At 33.9% G+C, this 26,163-nt stretch overlaps 1 protein-coding gene across 1 annotated transcript in view; it reads left to right on the top strand.

Annotated features, from left to right (window-relative positions):
* The window catches only part of LOC117028671 (NKG2-A/NKG2-B type II integral membrane protein-like), a 31,379-nt gene extending 5,493 nt beyond the window's left edge, over positions 1 to 25,886 (top strand). Inside the window, exons 5-6 of the mRNA XM_033117527.1 lie at positions 25,363 to 25,463; positions 25,775 to 25,886. Coding sequence (XP_032973418.1) covers positions 25,363 to 25,463; positions 25,775 to 25,886 — 213 coding nt within the window. The remainder of the gene's footprint in view (positions 1 to 25,362; positions 25,464 to 25,774) is intronic.
* The last annotated feature ends 277 nt before the right edge of the window (positions 25,887 to 26,163 follow it).

Genomic DNA, 26,163 nt, shown 5'->3' with positions numbered 1-26,163 from the left:
TAGATATACATGTTATGTAGAATATATTGTATTTGTATGATATAGTACTATATTTATAATAGTTTATAGATAAAATTCTATTATTATAATTGTATATGTTTATAATTATAATATATTGTCCTCTACGTCTCAGAATAAAATTGCAGGGCCATAAATCTATGTGTGTCAAATTTATTAATTATTGCAGCATTTTTTTGGTTTATTGAGTAAATACACATAATACCAAATAGTGCTTAGATTTAAAACTTAGTATTATCAGGAATTTTAATGTTATAAATTTTTGTCATTATAGAAAATTATCATGATGACATTAATAGGTCTTTCCTGATTACTATTAGGTTGAACACATCCTTCTGGACGACTAATTATGCCATGAGATGTACCTGCCATGTCTCTTGCCCATTTCTCCTATACATTGCCTGCCATTTTCCTTCCTCGCAGTTCTTGTTATATTTTGGATATGAACTCTTTTTTTGACTTTATGAGATGTAAATAGCTTTTTTGACCCTGTGAGTGACTTACATTTTTATTCTCATATTGGAGTCTTTTAATGACCAGAATTTATTAATGTTAGCAGAGCCTAATATATCATTTTGGGTTTTAGTGATCATTTTGGACCTACTTGTGAAATCAGTCAAGGTTCATGAAGATAATCTCTTACATTACTCTCCAGGTTTTATTATCTGTTTCATTATCTTTATTATTTATTGTTTTCCTTTATTATCATTGTCTAACTAATGGATCATAATTTATAGCAAAGATTATATTTTCATAAATAACTATATAGGTATGTATAATTCTATATATTCATATATGCACTATTCGCCTTTATATAGATAGTATTATATATATCTTTATATAGATGATAATGTATAGAATATTATATGTATATACACAAACATACACACAGTAGTTCTCCCTTTATCTGTGGGGGAGACCCAGTGGATGCCTGAAATCACTGATACTACTGAAACTTGTATATACAATGGTTTTTCTTATACATAAATACTATGGTAAAGTTTAATTTATAAGTTGGGCACTTATGAGAGATTATGAGTGAGAGATTAACAACAGTAAGTAATAATAAAATAGGACATATAAAAATATACTGTAATGAAAATTACGGAATGTGGTCTGTCTCAGTTTTCTCTCAAAACATCTTACTTTATATACCAACCCACTTAGAGGTGTGACAACAAAATTAGCATAAATTTCTTTTTCCTTCACAATTTCATACATGGAGCATTATTCTTACTGTAGATTTTAGTGATTTCTGCAGAAGATTTCTTTGTCTTTCCTTATGAAATTGAGAACTTTCACTTTTTCACTTACAGGAAGCACTTTACAGCCTCTCTTTGGCATATTTGATTGCCAGTATCACTAGTCCCATGGTTTAGGACCATTTTAAATAAAATAAAGGTGACTTGAACACAAGCACTGAGATGCAGTGACAGTTGATCTGATAACCAAGAGAGTGAATGTTAAGTGACTAACATTAAGGGATGAGATATGCTGGACGTAGATATGCTGGACAAAGGAATGATTCATATCCTGGGCAGAAGGCAGTGGGACAGGGAGAGTTGCATCACATTACTTAGAATTACACACAACTTAAACTTGAATTTTTTAATTTTGGAATTTTCCTTTTAATATTTTTGGAGCCTAGTTGACCGTGGGTATTTGAAACAGCAGGTACCTGAAACCACAGATAAGAGGGCACTACTGTATATAAATCACAGTTTGCACAGTCTACAGCAGTTTGAGTAACATGGAGAAAACTTATCTCCTTTTTTGTCCCTTTATTGTGTCCATTTATAATATAATTGTCTTAAACATTTTATCAATATACATTGAGATTCACATGGCATAATGTTATAATTTGCTTCAACTTATAATTTTGCTTCAAGTATCAAACAATTTAGAAAACAGAAGAGGAGAAGGAAAGTCAATACATCTAATAATAATGAATAATTTTTATTCTTTGTTTTCTTTACCTTCCTGATGATCCAAGACTCCTCTTTTTCATTTAAATTCTGCTTAGAGAATTCCCTTTCACTATTCTATTAGAGTGGACCTGGTGGTGACAAGTTTTCCTTTGTCTGAAAATGTCTTGATTTCCCTTTCATTCCTCAGTGGGATTTTCACTGCAGTTTTCTATGCTTTTTGGTTGAAATGAGGCAGTTGACATCTAAAAGTTTTCTGTCTTTCTAGCCTCCTCCTTTTGTGGCCCTTTGATTAGAGAGAAAAGGGTTTTCTTGGGACTTTTGTTTGTACCCTTGGGTGTTGTGGTTTGCTGGCCTCTGCAGCATCCAGTCTGGGATAAATGAGGTAAAAAGTAATTCCAGGGAGCTTACTGCCATCTCTTTCATCAGGTCCTGAGTTCCCAGCTCTCTCATCTTTCTAATCACCTTTTTGAATCTTTTTATGTAGAAGGGATGATAGTTCTATGAGTATTTAGATGGAGAAATAAAGAGCATCCACCTCCATCTTTCCAGACCAAGAAGTCTGATCTGTAGCACTTTAATTTAATTTTGTTAAGACTAATTGTCTTGAAAATCTTTTCATGTACTTATTTGTCACCCTTATGTCTTTTAAAATTTTCTTATTAAATTCATTGGGGCGACTTTGGAGCTTTTAAATATCCAACTAATATCATTGAATTGTTTATATCTCCTTTTAGTTTTGTCAGTTTCTACTTCTTGTGTTTGAGAGTCCTGTTGTTAGGTGGTTGTATGTTTATAAATGTTTTATCTTCTTCTTGCAATGCCATTGTTAACATTGTTTTTCTTTTAATTTCTAATACTATTTCTTGTAGTACAGCTATTTTATTTGATAGTAGAATGGCCATTTCAGCCCCCGTATGGTTACAGTTTGTAGGGTATATCATTTTTAATCCATTTACTTTCATTTTTAGTACCTTTGAATATAAAGTGTATTTATGATAGACAAGATTTAGATGGGTCTTATATTTTCACTCAGTATGACAATTTGTATCTTTTGACTAAAACATTTATTTAATCACATTTAATATAATTATTGGTATAGTTGGATTTAGGTCTGCTATTTTGCTCTTTGTTGTATATCCATGTCTTTAGATTTTTTTCTTTCGTGTTTCCTGACATCTTTTGTTAAACACATATTATTATAGTGCTCCATTTTAATTCTCTGTTGATGGTTTCGTTTTGTTTTTTATTTTCTTAGTAGTTGCTGTAGATATTACAAATATATCCGTAACTCATCACTGTCTACTTCAAGTTAATTCTGACTATATTCAGTGAAACGTAGAAACTTAGCACCAATATAGCTCCATTTCCTCTCCCATCTGTTGGGATCTTACTATTCCTTCTAACAATGTGGTACCGAGCCAGACAGCACTGGTTTGTGAACAAACAACAATAAGGCACCTGTGACCTGGCATTCATGATTTACACAAGGATGACTCGAAATGAATCACTGTAGGGATTTCTACACCACAAAAATAAACAAATGTTAACAGATAATGTTTTCTTCCCCAGAACGAGGTGCCCATTTACCCGCGCAGAGTTGCATCCAGATATGATACTGAACCAACCATGCAGTGTTATAATTATTGCCTTAAATAATCTCATTTTTAAAGAAATCACAAGAAGAGAAACATGGATGCTTAAGTTTACCCACATACCATTTTCATTGCTCTTCTTTTCTTCCTGTGGATAAGAGTTACCATCCCGTGTCATTTACTTTTTGCTTGAAGAACATTTTTGGAGGGCAGGTCTGCTAACAAGAAATTCTGTTTTGTTTTTCTGTATGCTGTACGGTCCTTATTGCAACTTCTTTTTCGAAGGACTGTTTTTTGCTGAAGTTAGAATTCTTGTTTGACAGTTTTGTTGTGTACCCTGGTGCCCTACCCCATCCCAGTGCCTTCAGCTCTTTGAACATGTCACTCCTGCCTACTACTCTTCATTATTTCTGATAACAACTCATCTATTAATCATATTGTTATTTTCATATATGTAATAGGTAAGTTTTCTTTTGCTTTATTTCAAGGTTATCTCTTTTTTGTTTGTTTTCTTTCTATTTTACATTTTATATTGTGGTAAAAAGCGCTTAAGATAAAACTTACTGCTATCAATTTCAAAAAAAAAGATACAGACTTGATTTTCTTAGAGCAGTTTAGGTTCAGCAAAATTGAGCGAAGACAGAGATTTTCTATACATCCCTTTTTGGCTACTCATGTCCCTTGTCTGGAATAGTGTTCAGAACAAGTGTGGATTCTGTGTGAGATAATGTGGTCTAAGTGCTGCTGGAGGAGGGAAATATCTCACCCATTCCTCATTTTCACCCTGACTCAAGCCATGTCATAATGCTGCGTTTTCCCTTGGGATGCTTGCTTTTTCTGTTTCTTCAATGTTTTCCAGTGATTTGATTAAGTATAATATTTTGCGAAGTGGATTTCTGAGTGTTGATTCTGTTTGTAGTTGAGCCACACATGCTTGCAATATTTTAATATCAAATTTAAATGTTGTTTATTCATATGTCTCAAATTGTTTTTCTCTCTCTCTTTTCTTATTCTCAGTGTATATTTACGCCTATGTTAGTTTCCTTAATACTGCTTCAAAGGTCTCTGAGGATCTGCTTATTTTTTATTCTTCTTTCTCTCCATTATTTGGGAGAATTTTTAAAACTTCATCTTCAGTTTCACTAATTCTCTCTCTGTGTTTCAAATTTTATGTAAATTTAGTAAATTTTGTATTACAGGTAATGTTTTTCTATTCACAATTTCTGTTTGATTTAATTATGTAGTTTTTATTTCTGTATTTTGTACGTGTTTTGTCTTTGCCATCATATTCCACTATAGTCATTTGAACATAGTTTTCTTTAGAATTTACATATATATGTATATACATATATATATATATCATTAATTTAAAGAATTTTTTCTAATAACTCTAACATCTTATCTCAGTAAAAGATTCTTTTCACAGATTGTTTTCCCTGAGCACAGAAAGCTTTTTTTGTGCGTTTTCTAATCTTTATGATTAGACATTTTTCATAACATCATGTAGTAAACACTGACTTTGTTTCATTTTTCTTAGATTTATTCTTTTTTGTAACTTGGAAAACTTTTACTGCTGAATCTTCTCCTATAGAGTGTGCTTGCTTATATCTCTTCTTAGATTTTAAAATTCTTATTGTTTGTTTTTAGTTTTAGCCTGGCTTCCTAGGAATTTCCCTTGTGCATGCAAAACTTAATTGACAACTAACGATTATATATTTTTAGTGTATTCAGATACGTCCAGTCAATAGAGCTTCCACACCCTGTTATTTGATGTCCTTGTGTGTGTATATGTGTGTACTGATGAGTGCTCATAACTTTGCAAGTAGTTTTCAAGTCCCTTTTAGCTTTTATTTTTTACTGGGATGATCTTTATCTCCGCTACACAAGTGCACATGGGTTTCATCAGGCAAGAGTTCTTTTCTAGTGAACCCTCCCTTTTATTTCCTCTCTGTTATATTTGTGGCTGGCATTGTGCTGGACACTAAGAAGGATATAAACTCAGATGAGAAAAAGGATGGGCTTTCCTCTTTTTAACCTCGTAAATTCAGCACTTTGAGCTGAAAAAATAGTGGGCAATTTAGCACCCCCACCCCCACTGCTAATCAAGTCTGCCCCTGTGGCAACAATACCATTGATTTTTGCAGCCTTTTCCAAATTGTAAAAACTGCAGTACTTTTTACTCACTGAGCTGTGGTGGAGGTGGGTGAAGGCGAGGTGGGAGGGCGGGACAGACACGGGACAGGTTCTAGGCAAGAAGACTACAATTTTGCTCCATTCTTACTTGAATTTCTAGGAGCTTTTCCAATAATAAATACGTCACAAGGTATTACTAGTCTGTGATCAATTTTTGCAGCCTTGAAATTATTTGCGTCAATTTTCCTCTTCACATAATCATACTAATACATTTTCCTACTGTGTTCAGTGTGTAAGTATATAATGTAAATTGAAAGAGTATATAAAATAGAAAGAATTAACACTATATTCCATTAAAAATTCATATTAGTATAAAAGCTTTTATTTGACGTCTCATAAAATTTGTTTTCTCATAGAATTTTTTGAACGCCTTCATTTATTTTTCATGGATTGGACTCTTGTACAGAGCCAATAATAATGTGTGGGTGTGGCCAAATGGCTCAACTTTCTCTTCCAAAGTGTAAGTTTCATGAGAACGCTTATATTTTATGCCTTGAAGTAATTAATCTTAGAAAGAAAAACCACTATGTGAACAAATACATGAAGACAATTATTTAAGTGTTTCCATACAAAACTTATACAAGGACTATTCAGATACAGATATATAAGTATTAATCGAAGTGAATTATTTATTCATCAAAGTATTAGGTTATCTATTACCAAATTAATAATATATTATGCTCTGTATTTCAGGTTTTCAATTCCTTCAGAGATGGGAAAGAATTGTGCATATGTGATGTTTCCTACATACAACTTTTATTCTGAATCCTGTTTAGAAACAAAACAGTATGTTTGTAAGCACCAGGCACGTTGGCTTACCTAAAGTTGGTATAATACTTTCTACAAAAACATATTTTTAATTCATTCAAAAATCATACAATTCTTTCCTTAGAATAACTTCTTATGGTACTATTTTGAGTACAGTTTTATGTTCTCAACAAAATTAAGATAAGTACTGAGATTTCCCATGTTTCCCCATCCCTACACCTGCATAGCTTCCCCCATGATCAACATCACTTGACACAATTGTACATTTGCTACTGAGAATGATTCTACATTGAGGCCTCATAATCACTTAAAATCCGTAGTTCATGTGAGGCTTCATCCTTGGTGTTGTACAGTTATATTTAAATCTATATTTATATTAATTTAGGGTATATGCCTAAGCAAATAATGTGTTCTTGAGCTTTTGCTGTTATTAAAATAAATCATATGTAAATTAGAAATTGTAACATCAAGAGCTGTTATTTGTAAGTCCTCAACATGGTGAATAATTCCATTTATGTTTTCAAACTAGTTGATTTGTCCTAGCCCTTGAATGTTACAAATGAGGATTCAGCAACACAGGTAGACATATGTCTAAGTCCTAGTGGAGTCAAAAGACAAAAAAGAGAAGAAATTTGGTTTAAAGAATTACTGAGTTTTTGTAGGGGAGATAACCTACAAACAGGAGATAATAGAAAATCATAAAGAATACCCTAGGCCCTAGAGAACATTATGCTAAGTGAAATAAGTCAGACGGAGAAAGAGAAATACCATGTGATCTCACTTACACGTGGAATCTAAAGAACAGAATAATGAGCAAACTAAAGAGAAATAGTATCAGAAATAGAGGATAACTGATGGTTCCTAGATGGGAGGGAGGTGGGGATGAGGGAGAAGGTGAGGAGATTGGAACGCACAAATTGGCAACCACAATATTGCCATGGGGATATGAAAGACAGTTTGGGAAATATAACCAATAATGTAAATAATCAGTAGGGTGTCAGAAGGGCACTTGTCTCATTAGGGAGACCACTTCATGGACGGAGCAGATACCTGACCACTGAAGTTTACACCTGAAGCTGAAGCTGAATGATACTAAATGTCAACTATAATTAAATATATATGTAGTCACAAAATGTGAAGTACAGTATAGGGAATAGAGTCAGTGGAATTGTAACAGCTATGTATGCTGTCAGAGAGGTAGTAGATTGGGGAGAGGGGTTATCGCTTTGTGAGGGGTGTAAATGTCTAACTGTTACATTGCTTTGTACACCTGAAACTAAAACAAACAAACACACAAACAAAGAATACCGTAGGATTAAAGAAGGGTACCCAATGTGGAATGACTTGGAAGCCAATATAATCCCTCTGGGTGGGTTTTAGACTTCACTGAACACAGCGACAGCAGACATATTTTCTGGGCCCTGGGAGAGAGCAGTTTGACAGTCCGCTGGCTATTACTGGTGAGGATGGATCTCCGGCTGTGACTGGCAAGCAGGAAGTCCTCCCTACCACGGTGTCCTCAGGCAGAAGTTGGAAAAGAAGGAACTATGACTGGGAATGGCCCCAAAAACTGCTGGAGAGTGAATACCACAGGACTTCCTGCATGCATGACACTGGCCACCTCACCACAGAAGCCAAAGGAGAGAAAACACCATGAAAGCAGGTACAAGAGTCCTTTCCCTGGCAATGTCTCTCCAGTGACTTTTCTTGGCAAAACAACATCATGAGAGTTGATAATGGAGAAAAAGTTATAAGATCTAGATCCATTATCTCAGAGTGGTCAATGAAGGACAGATTTGGAGCTGAGATTAATAAATTGTTAATTGGCCCTCGAGATTACTGTGTAAGAATTACAAAGTTGCTATATGACATAATTCTTTATACAGAAAACAGTAAAGACTCCACTGAAAACCTATTAGAAATAATAAACAAATACAGTAAAGTTGCAGGATACAAAATCAATGTGTAAAAATCCCTGTATTGCTGCATACTAACAACGAAATTTCAGAAAAAAAATGGAAGAAAACATTTATTTGCAATTGCAACAAAATAGAATATACTATCTAGCAATAAACTTAACAAAGGATGTGAATGAGTTATATGGTGAAAACTGTAAGACTTTATTTGAAGAAATTGAAGAAGACACAAAGAAATGGATAGATATTCTGTGTTCATGCATTGGAAGAATTAATATTGTTAAAATTACCATATTACCTAAAGCACTATGCTGATTTAATGTAATTCCCATCAAAATCCCAGTGAAAATTTTTAAAGAAATAGAACAAATAATCATGAGATTTGTATGGAATTACAAAAGAGCCTGAACAGCCAAAGTAATCCTAAGAAAACAAGCAAACAAACAAACAAAAAACAAGGCTGGAGGTATCATATTAGTAGGCTTCAATTTTTACTACAAAGTGACAATAATCAAAACAGCATGCATTCGACAGAAAAACAGACACAAAGAGCAATAGGATAGGATTGAGAACCCAGAAATCAACCCACATATATATGAGCAGATAATTTTTGACTAAGGAGCCAAAAACATACAGTGGATAAAGAAAGCCTTTTCAATAAATGTTGCTGGGAAAATTGGGAAGCCGCGTGCTAGACAATGAAACTAGATTGCTCTCTGTTACCATGCACCGAAACTAAAACAAAATGAATCAAAGACCTAAACATAAGACTTGAAACAATAAATTGCATAGGAGAAAGCATAGGTACTAAACTGATGGACCTGAGGTTTAGAAAGGATTTTATGAATCTTACCTCAAAGTCAAGGGAAGTAAAAGCAAAAATAACTGATATCCAACTAAATATCAAACTAAAAATCTTCTCCAAAAAAACCATCAACGGAACAAAGAGGCAACCAACATAATGAGAGAAGATATTTGCAAACAATACCTGTGATTGGTTTGGGCTAATATCTAAAATACATATGTAAAGATCTCATACAACTCCTCATCTTTTAAAATGTAGGGGTGGCGTTCCATGCTTCACGATGAGGAAGCTGGAGCCTTAGAAAGCATGAATGATCTGAGCCCTGTTACCTCTTATCCTGTAATGCAATATTTCTCAACCATTTTTTGTTTTTTATATTTTCTTCCTCAATCTAGAGATACTAAGGAACTTTCAGAGAGATATTTTCTTAATCCATCCCCAAGAAAATTGAAAACCATCAATATATTACACTTTTCTTTATATATATCTGTACTTTATACATAAAATGTGACTTTTCACTACCATCAAAAGTCAGTCTTTGTCAACATTCAAAAAAGAATTATCACCTATTCTCCTCAAACTATTCCAAAAAATCCAGAAGGAGGGAAGGCTCCCAAACACTTTTTACAAGGCCACTATCACCCTCCTCCCAAAGTCAGACAAAGACATTACAAAAAAAGAAAATTATAGGCCAATATCCCTAATGAACATAGATGCAAAAATCCTCAAGAAAATATTAGCGAACAGAATTCAGCAATACATTAAAAATATCATACACCATGATCGAGTGGGATTTATTCCTGTTATGCAAGGGTGGTCCAACATCCACAAATCAATTAATGTGATACACCACATTAACAACATGAAAAATAAAAATCATACGATCATATCAATAGATGCAGAAAAAGCATTTGACAAAATCCAGCAGCCATTTATGATAAAAACTCTTACGAAAGTGGGAATAGAGGGACCATATCTCAACATAATAAAGGCCACATATGATAAACCCATAATTAACATCAGACTCAATGGGGAAAAGCTAAAACCATTCCCCTTAAGATCAGGAACAATGCAAGGTTGCCCACTTTCTCCACTTCTATTCACCATAGTGCTGGAAGTTCTAGCCACAGCAATCAGACAAGAAAAAGAAATAAAAGGCATCCAAATTGGTAAGGAGGAAGTAACATTGTCATTATATGCAGATGACATGATACTATATATGGAGAACCCTAAAGACTCCACCAAAAAAGCTATTCGAAATGATAAATAAATTTAGTAAAGTAGCAGGATACAAAATTAATATTCACAAATCAGTTGCATTTATATATACCAATAATAAAATATCAGAAGGAGAAATTAAGAAAACAATCTCATTTACAATTGCTTCAAAGACTATGAAATACCTGGGAATAAATTTAACCAGAAACATAAAAGATCTGCACTCAGAAAATTATAAGACACTGAAGAGAGACATTAAAGAAGATACAAATAGATGGAAACACATACCATACTCATGGATAGGAAGAATTAATATAGTTAAAATGTCCATACTACCTAATGCAATATACAGATTCAACACAAATACCATCAAACTACCAAGGACATTTTTCACAGAAATAGAGCATATAATCCTAAAATTTATATGGAACAATAAAACACCCTGGGTAGTATCTGCATTCTTGAGAAATAAGAACAAAGTGGGAGGTATAGTGATACCTGACATCAAATTATACTACAAGTCTACAGTGATCAAAACAGCATGGTACTGGCATAAAAAGAGACACATAGATCAATGGAACAGAATAGAGAGTCCAGAAAAAAATCCATGCCTATATGGCCATTTAATCTACGACAATGGAAGCAAGAATGTACGGTGGGGTAAAGACAGTCTATTCAATAAATGGTGCTGGGAAATCTGGACAGAAACATGCAAAGAGATGAAGCTGGACCACCTCCTTACACCATATACAAGAATAAATTCAAAATGGATTAAAGACTTACATGTAAGACCTGAAACCATAAAATTCCTAGAAGAAAATATAGGAAGAAACTTTACAGATATTACCTGGAGTAAGATTTTTCCTGATATATTCCCTCGGGCAAGGGAAGTAAGAGAAAAAATAAACATGTGGGATTGCATCAAACTAAAAAGTTTTTTCACAGCAAAGGAAACCTTCAATAAAATAAAAAGGGATCCTCCTGAATGGGAGAAGATATTGTCCAATGATATATCCGATAAGGGGTTAATATCCCAAATTTATAAAAAACTCATTCAACTCAACTACAAAGGAAAAAAAAACACTTAAAAAATGGGCAGAGGACATGAAGAGACATTTTTTTAAAAAGGACATATAGAATGCAAACAAACATATAAAAAAATGCTCAGCCTCACTAATCATTACAGAAATGCAAATAAAAACCACAATGAAATACCACTTCACACCAGTCAAAATGGCTATCATCAATAAATCAACAAACAACAGTGCTGGTAAGGATGTGGAGAAAAGGGAACCCTTGTGCACTATTTGTGGGATTGCAGGTTGGTGCAGCCACTATGGAAAACAGTATGGAGGTATCTCAAAAAGCTGAAAATGGAACTACCTTATGACCGAGGAATTCTAATCCTAGGTATCTATCTGGAGAAATCCAAAATTCTAATTCAAAAAAATTTGTACACCCCTGTTTATTGCAACACTGTACACAATAGACAAGACATGGAAACAACCCAAATGCCCATCGGTAGACGACTGGCTTAAGAAACGATGGCACATTTATACAGTGGAGTATTACACCATAAAGAAGAATGAAATCTTATCATTTGCAACAATATGGATGGACCTAGAGAACATTACGTTAAGTGAAATAAGTCGGACAGAGAAAGACAAATACCATATGATCTCACTTATATGTGGAATCTAACGAAAAGAATAAATGAATGAACTAATCAGAAACAGTGTCAGAGACACAGAGGAACATCTGAGGGTTGCCAGATGGCAGAGGGCTGGGGATAAGGGGGAAGGTGAGGAGATTAGAAAGCACAGTCGGTAACCACAAGATGGCCACGGGGATACGAAAGTCAATTTGGGGAATGTAATTAATAATCTTGTAAAGATTTTGTAGGGTATCCGATGGGACACTTGTCTCATTAGGTAGACCACCTCGGGGAAGATGTAGATGATTGATCACTGCACTGTACACCTGAAGTTGAAGCTGAACAATAATGAATGGCAACTGCAATTATACATATATATCTAAATATATATATATATATATACACACACACACACACACACATACATATATATACATATACATATATACATACACATATATGTATATAGTTACAAGAAGTGGAGTACAGCATTAGGAATAGACAGTGGAAATGTAATGGCTGTGTGCGATATCAGAGGGGTAGTAGTTAGGGAGAGGGGGGTTATCACTGTATGAGGGATATAAATGATAAATATTTAACTATTACATTATTTTGTACACGTGAAACTAATAAAAAAAAGTCAGTTTTTGTCCACTTTTCAACCATATCACCCCTGTTGAGAATGCATGAACTAACACTGTTCTCTTCACTCACTCTGCTCCAGCCATGTCAGCCTCCTTGCTGATCCTCAAATATTCAGACAGGCTTCAATAGGAAATTTCATTAGTTGTTCACTCAATTTCAAATAGTTTTCTCCATTTATCTGCTATCTTAGTTTTGTTACCAAGTTTACGTCTTTGTCCAAATACTACACTCCCAATGAATCCCAATGGAATTTCAGTGTCTTCTCACAAATGGCACTCCCAATGCCACTTACTCTGTTTAAAATGCTTTCATACAACATTCTTTTAAAAACCTTCTAACATATTATATATTTCAATTTCTTTTCCGGTTTAAACAACCAATTTTCTATCACAGTTCTGGAGGTTAGAAGACAGACACGAAGGTGTCAACAGGGCTGTCCTCACTTTGAAGCCTCTTGGGGAGACTATGTTCCAGGCTTTCTCTGAGCTTTTGGTGTAGCCCCCAGGCCATAGCATTTCTTGGCTTACAGACATATTACTCCAAGCTCTGCCTCTGTCATCTCTTTGCTCTCCCTGTGGGTCTATCTTTGCATCTAAATAGCCCTCTTCTTATAGAATATCAGTTGTGTTAATTAAGGGCCCACCCTACCTCAGTTACCACATATTAACTGGATTACATTTGTGTAGACTCTATTGCCAAATAAGGTCACATTCATAGGCTCTGGGTGGATATTAATTTGGGGGAGGGTGTGAGAGTGTGACACCATGCAGTAAAATGTGAAATACAGAAAATGACCAAAATGGCAGGTCAATGTCCAAATCTTTTATTTGGCTGGCATTGTAACTGGTAATATTATTTGGTTTCGTGTTCATGAAAACTTGATTCCAACCCTGTATAAATTAAAGGTTGGCAGAGTAATGTGAAGGCTCTCACAAGAGAGGGGAAGAAAACATCCTGGCATTAAAATCAGAAGTAACAGTTCACTTAGTATTCATATCACCATGACATTTCAAATCTTTAATACTGGTAACACTTTGAAATATCCCAATAAACTTTAATTAAAAAAAGAGAAATATCACAATCAAAAATTTAGATAAACTAGTTTTAGTGGAGAGTAGTGACAATTATTTGGGAATAATTAGCCCTTACTCAGGTACATACATATCACACTTTGCATGACACTTAAACTTCTTAACTTTATCAGTGTTGTGTGTCTTCTTCTTTCTACAAATTAAACTCTTGTCCTCTTGTCAGGATCAATAAGACAGAGCACATAAAATTTAAATGACTGATAAATATAAAAGAGTAGTGCAAAATATGAATGATAATAAAGCCCAGTTAACTAGAATGTCTTCTATGAAAGGGTGGGAAAATCCACAAAATATGGGTATGATGATGTAAAATTACAGCGTCTCATTTTCATAGAGATTGTCCAGTTGTTCTATGATTAACACAAAAGAATGCTATATGAATTGTCTTAACCAGACTGTGGTTTTCTTAACTTGAATGATCTCAGGTTAGAAAGTGCCAGAATTTTAATTTAATTTAGAGAAAAATCTTATCTTTAAAATACCTCATTTTTAAACGACTCAGACCCATCTTGACTGAAAACTACACTTGTTGGTTATTATTTGTCATTTGTGACAAGGATGAACCCAGAAGGCATGATTCAAAGTGAAATAAGCTAGCCAGAGAAAGATAAATACTGCATGCTGTCATTTATAGGTGGAATTAAAAAGAAATCAAATTCATAGAAACAGAGTAGAAAAGCGATTGCCAGAAACTGAGGGTAAGGAAAATAAGGAGAGATTGGTAAATGGTATGAACTTTCATTTATAAGATGAGTAAGATCTGAGGATTTGATGTATTACACGGTAACTGTAGTCAATTACACTGTGTTGCATCATTGACATTTACTAAGAGAGTAAAACTTAAATGTTTTAACTTAAAAAAAAAGTACAAAGAATAAATCACACAGATTTAAAATATCCCAATTGATATGTAACCCACCTGAACACAAGCTTATAGAAGAGAATAATATAACATGTTTTTAACTCATTCTTTAAGGGTAACTATGTAAAGCCTTGTGAACAGTGTAGAATTATACTTCTAAGAAGTATAATTGAGGTAAGAAAACTATGGGATGAAAGTATGCGGTCTTAAAGCATGTGCTTCATTAACACAAAAGAAAAGAAAAGCCATCAAAAACAACTTTGCCTAAGTGAATTTTCATCAGGAAGAAAGGTTAGCAGAAGTTTTCCTATTTTCAGAGAAAAGTACTGAATTACTTCAAGTAATAAGCTTGACTTTCATGCCATCGGTTTTTAACTTTCTTAACTAATAAAATGCAGAAATGGTTATGGCATCACGGAGCTCATTTCCATTACAGCATCGGAGAGAGAAACAACAATATGACTGATGTTTTTACTCTTTAACCAATTGGCTAGCTGGATAAATTAGTCTAAAATGAGTTATCTGGGAAACTCACAGCTAATTACTGTACTTGTATCTTTTCATGACCATATCAAAATTACAACTAAATTACAGAACAGCCGTCATTGAGAATAGCCTGAAGTCTAGCTGAATAGAAGTCCTATAACTAAGGAGATACACAAAAACCCATGTGGAAACTGGTAGGAGGGGCAGAGACATAGAATGCTTTTTCTCATACCTACCTGTGGCAATTAAAAATTGGGAGGGAAATCTCAGCTGTAGAGTTCCTTCTGAGCAGCAAGGGGACCCAGTTCCATACGAGGCTCCCTAGCCCAGGGTTCCAGTGCAAGGACGAGAGGTTCCTACAACTTCTGGCTGTGAAACCAGTGGAGAATGTGACTGAGAGAGATGTAGAAGTCCCAGGCATTTCTCTTAAAAGGCCCATGCAACAAACTTACTCACTGATGGACTCAATCATTTTGAGCTCCAGTGCTGGGGCAGCAGCTCAAAAGGCACCAGGGACTTATTGGGAGGAACTGAATTTTGTGGCTTTAGCACAAGTACTGGAGGGGTTTCTTTCTTCTAGACAGTTGTGCTGGTAGGAGCCATTGTTCCTTAGCTGAGCCTTCATTCCACTGGTGTGCAGATGCAATCTGCATTCTTACCTGAGTCTCCATCAACCTGGGTAACACCATTTGCCTGCTCTGATGATTCCTTGAGACTCTCCTGCACCCAACATGTGAGACCACCTCAGCTGCTTCCAGTGGCTTTTCCATACAATTGGCTTGTGTTGGCTCATACTTCAGATGTTCCTAAAATCTCTCAAAGGTTCACAAATGGCAAAAAAGCAGGGTCTGGTCTTAGTGTACCCCATACCTCTTGCTAAGCAGCCCCAAGCCTGGCAGTAGTGGCAGCCAGCCTGGCTACACAGCTTAGCCTCTCACAGGCACCTTGAAGCCCAGCATGGGGGGATGACATCTACTGATTGCTTTGTAGCTCATGCCAGGTGGCTCCTGGCAGGACACAGTTGGAGGCCCTTCCTAAGAAGCTCTGCAGCTGGCACACCCTGTAGCTGGCTTTGGACAGCACCAAAGCACCACCTGGACACCTCCACAGATAACATGCCAGAAGGGAAGAGTGGGCAGGCACCAGAGCCCTACTAAGGTGAATCCTGCTCTATAGGGTCATCCACTGCACAATAGCATCTCTACTATAGTCACAGACAGTCTACACAACCAATCAGCATGAGGGTGAATCTCTCCCATTGACATAAAAAGAGCAACCAAGGTTCAACTACAACAGGAGGGCAAACACAACTCACACAAAAGATAAACCGGCAGTACCCAGCTTAGGTGACCCAGGAGAATGCACCACTGGGCCCCACAGGGCACCTACTACCTAAGGCCAATCTACCAAGACCAGGACACATAGCAGATCTGTCTAATACAGATACAAATAAATGGGAGCAGCCAAAATAAGGAGACAAAGAAACACGTCCCAAATGAAAGAGCAGAACAAAGCACTCAATTGAGACAGGAAATCTACGAGATGAAGTGTTCAAAACACTGGTTATAAGGATGCTCAATGATCTCAGGAAAATATCAGCAAGGAGATAGGAAACAAAGTGGAGTTGAAAATGTAAAACATAAGTAGTCAGAAATGAAGAATGCAATACTGAAAGAAAGAATACATTAGAGATAATCAACAGTAGATTAGAAAAAGCAGAGAACTGAATCAGCGATTTGAAAGATAAAGTAGCAGAAAACACCCAATGAGTATAGCAAAAAGGAAAAAGTATCCAAAAAAAAAAAATGAGTATAGTTTAAGGGGTCTGTGAGACAACATCAAATGTACCAATATTTGCATCATAAGGGTACCAAAAGGAGAAGAGAGAGAGCAAGGAATTGAAAATCTCTTTGAAGAAATAATGATGTAAAACTGCCATAAGCTGGCAAAAGAAATAGACATACAAGCCGACGTAGTGCAGACATTCCCAAACACGATGAACCCAAAGAGGCCTACATCCAGACACATCATAATTAAAATACCAAAATTAAAGACAAAGAGAGAATCTTCAAAGCAGCAAGAGAAAAGGTCTTAGTTACATACAAGGAGCTCTCCTAAAACAGTCAGCTGATTTCTCAAACTCTGAAGGCCAGGAAAGATTAGGACAAAATACTCAAAGCAATAAAAAGCAAGGACGTCCAAGCAAGACTACTCTATCCAGCAAAGCTATCATTTATAATCTAAGGACACCAAAGAGCATCCTAGACAAGAAAAAGCTATAGGAGTTCGTCACCACCAAACCAGTATTAAAAGAAATGGTAAGGGAACATCTTTAAGGAAAAAAGAAATGATAAATAATATGGATAATATGGATAATAAAATGACAATAATTACATCTCTATCAATAATTAATTTCAATGTAAATGGTTTAATAATCCAATCAGAAGGGAAAAGGTAGCTGAGTGGATAACAAATCAAAACCCTTGCATATACTGCCTACAAGAGACTCACTTCATTTGAAAGCCACAGAGACTGAAAGTAAAGAGATGGAAAAAGATATTTCATGAAAATGGAAACAAACAAACAGAAGGCTGGGGTACCAATACTTACACCAGACAAAATAAACTTTAAAACATAGGCTATAAGAAGAGGCAAAGAATGACCCTGTGATCCCAATTTTGGGTATTTATATTAAGAAACCCAAAACACTACTTTGAAAAGACATATGCATCCATATGCTCATTGTAGCATTATTTACAATAGTAAACACATGGAGGCAACCTGGCTGTCCATCATTGGATGAATAGAGAAAAAAGAGGTAGTACATATATACAATGGAATGTTAGCCATAAAAATGAATGAAATCTTGACATCTGTAACAACATGGATAGTCCTGGAGGGTATTGTGTTGATGGAGTAGGTCAGGCAGAGAAAGACAAATGCCATATGATTTCACCTACCTGTGAAAACTGAAGAACAAAATGAATAACAAACAAAACAGAAGCACCTCATACATACAGAGAACATTTTAATGGTTGACAAATGGGAGGGGTATAGGGACATAGGTGAAAAAACTGAAGGAATTAAGAAGTACAAATTGGTAGCTACAAAATAATCGTGGGGATATAAAGTACAGCATATAGAATATAGTCAATAATATTGTAATAACTATATATGGTGTTGTATAGGTACTGGATTTACCTGGGTGATCAATTGGTAAAATATATAAATGTCTAATCACAATGTTGTACACGTGAAACTAATATAATATTGTATGTCAACTGTAATTGAAAAATAAAAATTATTTTAAAATAATTTTTAAAAATTGGTATTATTAAAATTAAAAAACATATAACATATATACACTCATTGGATTATTATATATATACTCATTGGAATATACACACCTGTATATATATAATAATACATACAACTTTTTTATCCAGTCATCCATTGAAGAAACTTCAGTTCTTTCCATGCCTTAGTTAATGTATGTAATGCTGCAATAAACATGGGAATACAGATATTTCTTTGAGATACTGTGTCATTTTCTTTGTATATATACCCAGAAATGGAATTGCTGGGTCACATGTTACTTCCGGTTTTAATTTACATGGGAATGATGGGTAAACATTGCCCCTTTTTTTGATAAAAGATGGGAAGGATGAAAAGAATTCCATCTGATACATAGTAGATTATTTAGATTTAATGTTTTATTTCTTTTGATATTAATGTGTAATTTAACTTACGTTTTCAAAGTCTACTTTTTCTGCATCCTCATTTTTGGTTAAGTGAAATTTTTAAAAATTACCTTTATTTTCCCCCTACATAGTTAAACTTGAGTTTTTTCTCATTTACAACAAATATATCTATTAATATACTGACTATGATTGGAAGATGAATGAATGAATAATATAATGAGTTGTAATTTAATGTTTCTATCTCTTACATTGTGATATAGTTAAATATTCTTTAATGTTTTGTTCTTCACAGAGACACTAATTTTTATCAAGGGAAACCTAAATAACTTACACATAAATAATATAATTAAATGCAACAATTTAAAAAACTAGGGGAGAGAAATTGGGAAGACAGTTTTGGGAATTGATAATTGTAACAGTTAAAATAAAGTTGAAAAGGTAGCAATTTTTCAGAACAACAGTAACAAATATTAAATACCTATTTAATTAATTGGGTTATGATTTTAGATGTTTTTCATTCTAATAGAAATAACATAATAAATATATATAAAAAAGTGGGTAATGCCAGTATTTAGCAACCTTGTCTAAGAGTAGAACTTAAACATCTAAGATACTCTTAAAAAGCCAAAGTTTTCAATGCTTGTCATTAAGATGGAATCTACAGCATGAGTCGTCAAGTCTGTTGTCCGCAGAAATCTTTTAGAATATGCAAACAACTTCTCAGAGGCGCTTACCAATGGACAAACTAAATGACATGCCACAAACTCAGAGTCTCCTACATTGTGAAGGTGTGTGATAAGATAAACTGTCTTCAAAATAGCCAAAGTGTAAGAATTTCCTGTTCAAACTTTAAGTGACATAGTGGTGAAATATCTACTTTGTCCACTTTTGCTTCACTCTCAGACTTCACATGCAGCCTGTGAAGACCACAGATATTGAGTTTGTACAGGAGTAACCTGTTCTTCCACTAAAGAATCCACGACTTTCTGGCCTAAACAAGGTATGTGTCTCTACTCTCCTGCCTCTCTGTTAGCTCATCTCATGAAGTGGGAGATTGCAAATGCTAGATGTGATGCAACTGAGGTATAATTAATATGAAATGAAATCCAAGAAAACATTGGTATCCTGATTTGTACAATTCAGGCAAAAAACGAGAATAAAATATGAAATATGTTGGAGGATATCTTCAAATAAGTGTAGGCTTGTAGAAAATTACTAGTGACTGTACACACATGCATAATTGAGTTTATAAATCAACATAACTTAAAGTGAAATCTTATAAGCATCATGACATGGAACAGTTTGCTTTAGATTTTGTAATTAATAGATACAGTTATATGTGTATGTTGTTTTATATTCAGTCAGCCTTTAAAAATAGATTCTTAAAATGAATTCATCATGTCGTGAAGGTCTAACTTAATTCCTCATAGATGTACTTTGATTAAATAAAAACAGTTTGACTTCTGATAAAAATCAAGATGAGGTATCCTGAAGAAAACCCTTATTTAAACTTAATTTTAAACAATCTAAAGACTTTTTAAAAATTGAACAAAACATTGAAAAACATTTCACAGTTGTCATAATGTCTGATGAATTATGTTACATTGTCTAACTGACATGAATCAGTAATACTAACATGGCAAATGTATTAAAGTAATAATAAAATATGGAACAAAATACTGAGAGTTTATAAATGTGTTTGAGTATTGTGCTTTACATGCATTATATCTTACATATATGTATTCCCACTTTAGAGTAGTAAACTAGGTTGCTAGATGCTAGGTAAGTTTTAAAAGTCATACCTTGTAAGTTTCCAAGCCAGAATTTTTTCTAGATCTCACTGAAGGCAGAGCCCATTGACTGAATTATTATATTATGTTTTTTGGTTTTTTACACTTGCTTACACAACTAAGGCTACCCTCACTGACTTTGACAGCCATAAGACCTTTCGGGAAGTTTGCACCCAAACTGTTCCTCCATAAATGAGCTACGAATTTATTTATCATTTTATGATTTAAAATCCCAGCCATTAAATAAATTGCAAATTACTTGTGTAAAATAAGCGTTTTTAAATTTTTTTATGTTGTATTGTTTTTATTCTTTATTAGTTTTGGATAACTGTAATGTGTAACATTTTTCAACATATAAAATATTTCTTTAACATTTTAATGATATCTCAGAATTCCAGTTATTCAAAATACAATATCATTGATTATACCCCATCTACCCTTTTAGTACATAAACATAAGTGACTAAATAAAAGTAATTTAGTGCAGGAAATTACTATATGTGCTAGCACTATCATTCCCCCAACTTTAGAGCCCTCTATCTTTAACCTGTAGTGGATTTAAAAATTGTCATAAATATTGGTGTAACATTTTCTTTTCTATACAACAATTTAATTTGCACACAGACATTTTTACAGTGTTAAAATGTTGAAGTGGAATCTGACTTTAGATTAATAAAGATATAAGAGTCATGAATTTCTTTATCCCTAATTTATTACTTTTCATTGCTTTAACCAATAATATAGTGTGAAACATAGAATATCATTTTAAGAACTATTCTTCTGTCATGAAACACTCATTTAAAGCTCTAAGACAATTAGAATATGACCTCACATCGGTACACTGTAAAATGAGCACTGTTACTTATCTCACACTCTACCCACATTGACTACTCTAGGAATCTTGCTATTATTCACACCATTTATTAACTAAAGTTATCACAGGCACCATACCTGACATTACACAGCTGCAGAGATGGATATCCAAATAGAAAACATCTCAAAACTGAATCTGGCTAAGGACTCAAGGAGACAGCAGCCAAAAGGTAAGGGCATGAAAAGCTCCATTTTACTAATTGAACAGCAAACATCCTATGAGGAATTAAACCTTCAAAGGCTTCTCAGGATCATCAAGGGAATGACAAGAATGACAACTGCAAAGGTAAAGCATTAAATAGACCCAGAGTATAACTGTTCTATAGGATGTGCAGCTGGGTGTAGAGATGTGGGGAAAGAGTAGGTAATAAGCTCACATATTTTTAATTAGCAAGGATAAGAGCTTGAAGATGGAATACAATATTCTAATATGAAATCTGAGGACTAATTTATGCAGACATCGTGGTAAGGTGCAGTCTTTGACCAACAATTCATGGAGCATTATATTTCTTGAAAATGCAATGGCATACTCTGAAAGAAAGATTGCAAGGGTAGATATATATATATATATAGCGCCAAAAAATGTGTGCACATTTTAAGAAAGGAAAAAACTGTATTAAAGTTGTAATACTCAATATATATCAATAATAAAAAATGAATACAAGTTATGTTTCACTTCTGCAATTACAAGAGGTGCTCAAAGTGGTTACCATCAGCGTAATTTTAATACAGTTTTTTCCTTTCTTAACGTGTGTATACATTTTTGGGCATCCTCTGTGTATATAATCCATGTGTGTAAATGTCTGAACGATTGTCTCCATCTCTCTTTCTCACTGTTTTTATTTCTCTTCCTGCAGATTCAGAATCACCTCCAGAGAAGCTCATTGCTGGGATCCTGGGAGTCTTTTGTCTTGTCTTGTTGTACACTGTAGTTAGAATGATACATTTTATTCCCAGTAAGAACATTTTTGAAAGATTATAAGGGAACTTTTTACTTTAACGATCATCAGTGCCTCTAAACATTTCATAATATTATGGAACAGAACACTTATTTTAAAGTATGCATTTAGACTCAATGTGGAATGTTGTTCTGAATTTGTCAAAAGTATAAATAACTTTTGTCAAAAGTATAAAAAGTATAAAAGTATAAATAAATGATTCTAGAGATATATATTCAGATGTCATAACTCAAAGACATTCTTTAAGAGACTAAAAGACCTTATTGAGAAATACTAATTCTTGAGATCAGTAAAATCAATACGCGAAGAAATGGTGACATTTGATTCTATAAGCTTTTGAAATATTCTTCTCCCAAATGTTCATTATTTTATTTTCTCGGTAAAATCAATTTTATTTCAGATTTTTCTAAACTTAAACAATACACTGAACTTCAAATTAACAGCCTAAAATTATGGTTTATTTAGATAAAACTTAATTTTTTAAAGGAATTACCTTTTTTTTTTCTAGCTATTGTGATACCAGAGCAGAGTAATTCACCCCCAATAACAAGGATTGAGAAAGGTACATTATGATTTTCAAGTACTGATATTAGTACAATTTATATTTTTGTCTATCTCAAAAAAATGCAAAAATATAATAGACTTTTTAGGGGCAAACACAATTATAAAATGGGGCTATCAATGTTCATAAATAATGATTTTGAGTGTACCTTCTTATGCAATAATATGAAAAAAATCTTCATTTAAAATCACCATACCTATTGTTGCCAGTTGGCTCAAATTTCCTACTGCTTTAATAAGATGAGAGAAATACCATTGCCATTCTAAAAAAGTGAATTCATTCATTGACTCTCAGGACATAAAAGATGGATATATTTACTTATGTGTTTTCTCTATATGAGCACGTAAATTAGGGAAGGCAAGGTGACCTTCTCTGTACTGTGTTAGTGTGTTTTGTTTTATATATGCCAGCCTTTGAGCATGCATGGATACGATACGCACATATATGTTTATAACTATGCATATATGTAGATTAATGTTTGCATTTAAAATTCAAATTCTTGTTGGATAATAATTCATAATCTTTCTCAGCCCATCATTGTGGTCATTGTCCAAAGGAGTGGTTTGCATATTCCAACAACTGCTATTACATTAGTAACGAACGTAAAACATGGACTGAGAGTGAGATCACCTGTGCTTCCAAGGACGCTAATCTGCTTCTTATAGATAATGAAGAAGAAGAGGTAACATTTTAAATGTCTTGAAGAATTTATCCAAAGCTTATTTTAGTTTATATTGTATTAACAGAGTTGATACATAGTTTTGTACATATTTTTACTTTTTATTTTCATTTCTGTTAATAGTTCATTGTTTGGTTCTATAATATTCTATTTATATTTTATACCACTAATGAACATTTGATAGTTTCCAGTTCATGCTTTACATAGGAAACCAAGTTTCTACAAACACTTCTTTTCTAAAATAAACTTTTCTATTTAGTTTTATCATACATTGAAGACACTAAGCATATCATAATTGTGCAGATTGATTATCAAGTAAATAGAATCACATAATTATTAATCAGATTACAGAATAGAAGTTTCCAGCCCTCAGCAGCCCTGCTCCTGTTTATTCTTTCATCACTTTTCCTTCTTCCTTATTTAACCACTTCCTGACTTTTCATATGATGGGATGTCGGTTTATTTTTGAACCTCATATAAATGGAATCATACAGTATGCTTTTTTAATCATCCTGTGTTTTTCACTTCCATATGATAATTTTGCAATTTATCCGTACTATTATATTTATTTGCACTTTGTTCATATCTACTGCTGAATTATGTAAATGCAACATTTTAAAATCCATTCTCTCTGATGTCTCTGGATGGGGATGTGAGTCTCATGCCCTCAAGGATAAGCAGGCTTCTTGGGTCCAGTTCTTTAGTCATAGGATCCCCTTTGCTCTTCCCATCTCTAACCCCTTACCCTGATGGGGGAAGGGAAGTGCTTCTTCTGGCTGCTTCTCTTAGCAGGTGTCCTGATGGATTACCATGCAGACTTGCCTGAGGAAGTTGCTGGGCAGGATTCTCTCTCCAAAGCAGAGGAGGAATGTCTTCCTTGAGCCACCCCTATTGCTAGGTTGGGTGTTAGGAACAGCAGGCTTAGGTCACTTTCTTCTATTGGGTGGGGATGTAAGATTCTCTGTCACTCTGTTGTTCCCCATCCTGGGGTACTAAACCATGTCCCCTTTCTTTTCCATCTTTCAGAGTTCTTCCTACTTGTCTTTCATTAGTTCTAGAATTTATAGTAGTTGTACTTAGCAGGAAATGGCAGAGAAATGAGTCTCTGACACCTTGTATGGACCATTGGATTCCACCAACATGGAAACAGATTATAGGGCTTATCTGGTTAAAGAATGGTGTGGGGCACAGGAAACCAAACTTTTTGCTTCCATGTCATTTATTTCATTGATTGTAATCCCCTAATTTTTTTCTAAAACCTGAACTCTGAGAAACAGAAAACTACATTGATTTTGTGACAGTATCAAATACATTCAATAAGTAATTGGAAACTTATTCAAAGCCTTGTTATGTTAGTTTTTTGAACATGGGTCACTACTAAATTACATAAATCAGAATTTTCCTTATTAACATAACTACTAAGCCTAAATGTTCAAGACTTAATTTTAAATATAAAATTTGTTTTTGTCTTTAACACATATGCTTAGTTGTTCGATTAGAATTCAACACTCTTAATTTGTTCTGCAATTAAGGATCCCATGAAAGAATACATTACTTGCATTTAAAAAATAATATAAACTTTCATAGTGATTATTTAAATAAAATTTCTTTATTTTGGGGTAGCAATTTCTGAGTTCCATATCACCTGTATCATGGATTGGAGTCTTCCGTAACAGCAGTGATCATCAATGGATGTTGATAAATGGTTCACCTTTCAAACTAAAGTAAGTTGTTTTCTAAATGCTATATGAAGAAAAATGTAAAAAATTAAAATTCAGAAGAGTAGTGTTAATGAATTTGTTTAAATTGAATTATATACATGAAGAATGATGTTCAAGGGTAATGAAATGTTGATACAAGTGTTAAAAAATGACTATCCAGTTTTTCTAATAACAACTCTGTTTAATAGTATATGAAAAATGTCATTACCCATTTTGAAAATGTTCTTCTATTACAGTCACATGGAAAATGTTATTGTTTCATGGATTGCGCCCATACGATGTAACAAAAGAATATTCATTGTTCTCCATTACAGGATAACAGAATCACTATCAGTCAATGATGACTGTGCTGTGCTATCCTTATCTGGCCTCCAATCAAGTGTTTGTGGGTCTCCAAAAATGTATCTTTGCAAGCGTAAAGTTTAGAGTTGAAATACTTCAGTTGGGATTCTGTTGAATAACTTTATTTTTCATGAAATGGAAATAATATTATGATTGCATACACTTTCAGTTATATTATTTGTTCTAACAATGAAAAAGGTTTTCATAATAATTATTGGAAAGTATTGTACATATCCAAAAGTACAGATATCATTACTCTTAGTGTATGGCTTTTATTGTTCAACATTATATTTGTGGCATTCAATCTTTCTAAAAGATCATGTTGTATGAGTCAATTTATAGGAAATGTCAAGAACAGACA

This window comes from Rhinolophus ferrumequinum, chromosome 10, assembly GCF_004115265.2.
Source record: "Rhinolophus ferrumequinum isolate MPI-CBG mRhiFer1 chromosome 10, mRhiFer1_v1.p, whole genome shotgun sequence".
In the NCBI taxonomy this organism is placed as follows: Eukaryota; Metazoa; Chordata; class Mammalia; order Chiroptera; family Rhinolophidae; genus Rhinolophus; species Rhinolophus ferrumequinum.
The sequence above is the reverse complement of the archived record's forward strand: the minus strand, read 5'-3'. Positions and strand labels throughout refer to the sequence as shown.